General features: G+C 68.9%; 1 protein-coding gene across 1 annotated transcript in view; it reads left to right on the top strand.

Annotated features, from left to right (window-relative positions):
* The first annotated feature begins 6 nt into the window (after window positions 1–6).
* LOC105305972 (collagen alpha-1(VI) chain-like) overlaps window positions 7–4,742 on the top strand; it is a 20,679-nt gene continuing 15,943 nt past the window's right edge. Inside the window, exons 1-8 of the mRNA XM_023523757.1 lie at window positions 7–479; window positions 1,929–2,129; window positions 3,028–3,187; window positions 3,297–3,425; window positions 3,516–3,536; window positions 3,689–3,709; window positions 3,790–3,834; window positions 4,512–4,634. Of these exons, the coding sequence (XP_023379525.1) occupies window positions 295–479; window positions 1,929–2,129; window positions 3,028–3,187; window positions 3,297–3,425; window positions 3,516–3,536; window positions 3,689–3,709; window positions 3,790–3,834; window positions 4,512–4,634 (885 nt within the window). The 5' untranslated portion in view covers window positions 7–294. The remainder of the gene's footprint in view (window positions 480–1,928; window positions 2,130–3,027; window positions 3,188–3,296; window positions 3,426–3,515; window positions 3,537–3,688; window positions 3,710–3,789; window positions 3,835–4,511; window positions 4,635–4,742) is intronic.

Below are 4,742 nucleotides of genomic sequence, written 5' to 3' on the forward strand. Positions count from 1 at the left end.
GTCTGATGGCCGCCTGGCAGCCAGTCCAGACGTGCGGTGACCTGCTCTCCCGCACCCTTCCTGAAGCTTGTGCCCGGCAGCTTCACAGCAGCCCTGGAAGCCAACGAGAAGGCAGCCTTACTGGCTCGGGTCCCTCAAGGGCTGGCAGGACCATCAGGGCTGCTGTGGGGGCCCACGGTCACCCCAACCGCGCTGGGCACCACCTTCACTTGACAAGGGCCGTTTGGAGTAGTGGGGCCGGCTGGGCCCGGTGGGGGCGGAGCGGCAGCCGGGAAAGTGGGTGAACTGGCCTCAATGTGGCCTCGAGGGCACAGCCGTGAGCAGCTGGTGTCTCCCCTCCTCGGCCCAGACTGCCCCGTGGACCTCTTCTTTGTGCTGGACACCTCCGAGAGCGTGGCCTTGAGGCTGAAGCCCTACGGGGCCCTGGTGGACAAGGTCAAGGCCTTCACCAAGCGCTTCATAGACAACCTGAAAGACAGGTAGGCGCGTGCCCGCCCCTCCCCCACGGGCCCAGGGCCTAGGCCGCCTGATGCCACGCCTGCCACGCCCAGCGGGCCGAGCTGGGGCCACTTCCCATCCATGGTCTGTGGAGGGAGGTGCTGGCCTGGCCACTCACGTCCTCCCTACGTCCACAGTGGTTCAGACGGGCCAGGGAAGGGTTTGAGATGGAGCAGGCTCAGGAAAAGGGGTGAAGGCGCCAGCCGGCGGGGAGGGCCGAGGGGATAGTGTTGTGATGTGGGGGGCCTGGCACCCCACACAAGACGAGGAGCCGCACCTCCCAGCCCAGACTGAACAGGATTAGGAGGTTAGCCTGAGGCTCTGGAAAGGCCTGGAGGGGCAGCCCCTGTCGACCACCTGGACACTCACTGCTGCCCAGGTGATGGCCAGAAACTGTGTCTGGACCCAATGTCCCGATGTCCCCAGTGTCCCAGTCGGGGGGGGGGGCCTGGAGGGGTCGCCATCTCGGAGGTGGGTTTGGGCATGACGCTTCCTTCCTTCACTCATTCATCTGTCTGACGAACCTGCAGCCTCGGGAGGGTGGGAGGGTAAACCCCAGCAGTGGGCGTGGCCAAGGGCAGGACACGCCCACACTGAAAGGCCGGCGTGGGGGAGGGGCGCGAGTCAGAACCCCACCTCCCCCCTTACCCGTTCCAGGCCCCATCTCTAGTCCCGCCCTGTCCCTACTGACCCGCTGACCTGGGCCCTGAGCCTCCTCCCCCAAAAGTGACCACAGAGACAGAGGGTGTGGTTGCCCAATGCAGAAGGCTACGGACCGGAAACCACGAGCTGACCCGACGCTGGGGCTGCAGAAACGGTGCCTTGGGGAGCGGTCGCGGGGCAGCCATGTGGACCAGCACCCCTTCCGCGTGCCTTTGGCCCCTTACTCAGCCTCGCAGTGCCTCAGTTTCCCCATCTGTGAGCATGCTTCTCTTGCGATTGCTGCCGTTAGCACCAACACAGGAGCCTCCGTCACCGCATCAGCGCCACGGTCTGCCGGACGGGTCACCCCCGGGCCCCGCAGAGCAAACCCCGATTGCTTCCGGCGCAAGCTCACGGGGCAGAGAGGGGCAGTCGGATCCGTGGGGACCCCTTGCCGGTGTCCCGCTTAGAACTAGCCTCTCCCCGTCCCCTCCCCACATCGCCCCAGCCGCCGCCGTCTGCCCGCTGCACAGGAGCAGGGGCTCAGCGGGTCCGTGGAGATCAGGGACAGGCGGTCGCCGGTGGGCTGGAGCCTGGCCCTCCGACCGCGCCCACCCGCCCTCACGTGGCCCCAGGCCGGGGTCCGGCGTCTAAGGCAGCGCCGAGGTCCAGGGCGGGCGGCTGGCTCCTCCCTCTGGGGCGGCGGGGACAGGCAGAGAGGTGGCCATTGCGCACTGGACGGGCAGTGGGCGGGGCCGGCGGCGCTGGCTCACCCGCCGCACCCGCAGGTACTACCGCTGCGACCGCAACCTGGTGTGGAACGCGGGCGCGCTGCACTACAGCGACGAGGTGGAGATCATCCGCGGGCTCACGCGCATGCCCGCCGGCCGCGACGAGCTCAAGGCCAGCGTGGACGCGGTCAAGTACTTCGGCAAGGGGACCTACACGGACTGCGCCATCAAGAAGGGGCTGGAGGAGCTGCTGGTGGGGTGAGCACCCCTCCCCCACCCCTCGGCCTTGGGCTCCCTCCTCTGGCCAGCTCCTGGCCTCTGGTGAGCCGCAGGACCCAGTGTCCCCAGATGGTGCGCCACCTTCCTGACCCAAGCATGGTCACTCAAACTCGCTAGAGCCCTGGGGCTGCCCACTGTCAAACCAAGCTCTGGTGCCCAAGAGCCCCCAGAACCAGTCTTAGTGACCGCCGCCCAGCCCGCCTTTCCGGCGGCCCAGGGTCACTCTGCGTCCCACCGTCCTCGCTGGGGCTGTCCATCATCTCCTCCAGCCGCGAAAGCAGGAGGGACCTGGAAGGCCCTGGTCACTGCCTCCCCCGGGCCGAGCGGGGTGACGTCTGCAGCCAGAGACGGACAGAGGGGGACACACGGACACACAGAAGACAGGGACAGAGAGGGTGACAGAGGGAAGGGACCACGTGACAGCACCGATGTCCCCAGGGCTGGCTGCGCACACGAGGTGGTGTTGGCAGTGGGGGCCGCCAGCAGCCGCCACTACTAACCAGAGAGCGTTGGCTCCCGGCTGTGGCTCGGCTCGGCCGGGTGGCAGCCCCCATGTCCCCACCGCAGGGAGCAGGTGTTCAGCTGTCCCCTCCCACGGTCTGGGGTCTGGGCCCCATGTCGGATGCCTCAGGCAGGGCGAGGACCCGTGCATCTCCCAAGGCTGACACGCGACCCACAAAGCTCTTGTGTTCCATGGCCTTTGCACGGCCCCACTTTACAGCTGGGGTGACGGGGTCCCGGCCTCCCTCCGGGCGCCTGGCCCCTGCCTGTCACCTGCCCGTCACCTCCCATCTCCAGGTCTCAGCTCTGGGGCCCCACAGGCTCAGAGATGACCTGGGGAGCCCGGCCAGGTCTCACTGCGCCCGCCGCCTTGCAGGGGATCCCACCTGAAGGAGAACAAGTACCTGATCGTGGTGACGGACGGGCACCCCCTGGAGGGCTACAAGGAGCCGTGCGGGGGCCTGGAGGACGCCGTGAACGAGGCCAAGCACCTGGGCGTCAAAGTCTTCTCAGTGGCCATCACGCCCGACCACCTGGTGGGAGCCCTGCCCGGGCCTGCAGCTGGCCAGACCGCGCGGGGAGGGGCAGAGGGGCCCGGCACCCCGGCGCCCCCGGTGTCACCCTCGTCCCCCCCATCCACCGCAGGAGCCGCGGCTGAGCATCATCGCCACGGACCACACGTACCGGCGCAACTTCACGGCGGCCGACTGGGGGCAGAGCCGTGATGCCGAGGAGGCCATCAGCCAGACCATCGACACCATCACGGACATGATCGTGAGTGCCGCGCCCACGCCCGCCCCTCCGGGCACCGCACACCCGCGGCCACGGCCGTGATGTAACTGGGCTTTCTCGCTTCGTTTTCAGAAAAATAACGTGGAGCAAGTGGTAAGAGACCCCCTCCCCACCCCCACCTCCCAGGGCGTCACCGCCAGCCGGTGTCCCCGCCGGGCACCTGGGCCAAGGCCCCTGAGCACGCGGACGGGCGCGGTGGCCGTGCCTCGGCGTTCTGACGTGTCACCCTGTTCCTTTCCTGGCAGTGCTGTTCCTACGAGTGCCAGGTGAGTGTGGGCCCCCCGCCCCCCGCCCCCCGGGCCTCCCGGGGCGCTGTCCCGGGCTGACTGTCCTATCTGCTCTGCAGCCCGCCAGAGGACCACCTGGGCCGCGGGGCGACCCCGGGTACGAGGTGAGCGGCTGTACCCCACCCCGCCTACGCCCAAGAGGGAGAGAGGTGTCGCATGAGCGTGGGAGGGGTGTCCCTACAACCTGGCACCCCAGGCGTTAGGGACACGTGGGGCCCCAAGCAGCCACCTTGAGCACCCGCCATGCTTCTGCCGCTGGCTGGGTGTGGGGACGGCGAGGGTGCCCCTGATGACCAGGTGGCCCAGCCATGGAGAGAGAGCCCAGGCGCAGAGACCGAGGCCGCTGGGGTGGCCGAGGGCTGGCGTGGGGTGGCCCGCTCCCTGTGGTGGAGGAGGGGCCCTTCCTGAGGTGTCCCCTGAGCACTCGGCTCCCGGAGCTGGGCCTTCCGCGGACGGTGGGGGGCGTGTGCTCGGGGCCCAGATTCCCGGCTGCTCCTGACATGTCAGCCCCAGCCCCCAGGAGCCTCCCGCCCACGAGCAAGCGGCCTTGCTCGGGGGTCTGCGTGCTGGTGCCACTGCCTGGCCCAGCGCAGCGGCCGGAAGGGGTGGCGGGCGGCACGGTGTGCGGGGGGACACGTGGACCTGACCTCGCAGACCCCAAGATGGACCACGGGTGCCGGGGAAGGCACCCGAACACCACAAGGGCAGGTGGGGTCCCTCCACCAGCTCTCGGAAACGCACGGGACGGGCTCCCCTGACCTTGACCTCCTCTGTGTCCCAGGGGGAGCGAGGCAAGCCGGGCCTCCCAGGAGAGAAAGGAGAAGCCGGAGACCCCGTGAGTGCTGAGCCACTGACTCTGCGGGTGGGGGACCTGGCTGTGGAAGCTTCCAGAAGGACGGCTGGTTTCTGAGCACCAGGGTCACAGGACACAGCCCCCATGGGGGCAAGGCCAGTGGGTGCCCGGCACAGCCCTGTCTCCCCCACGCCACACCAGGAGGCCCCCCGGCCCCTC

The sequence above is a fragment of the Pteropus vampyrus genome, unplaced genomic scaffold, assembly GCF_000151845.1.
Source record: "Pteropus vampyrus isolate Shadow unplaced genomic scaffold, Pvam_2.0 Scaffold406, whole genome shotgun sequence".
Lineage (NCBI taxonomy): Eukaryota > Metazoa > Chordata > Mammalia > Chiroptera > Pteropodidae > Pteropus > Pteropus vampyrus.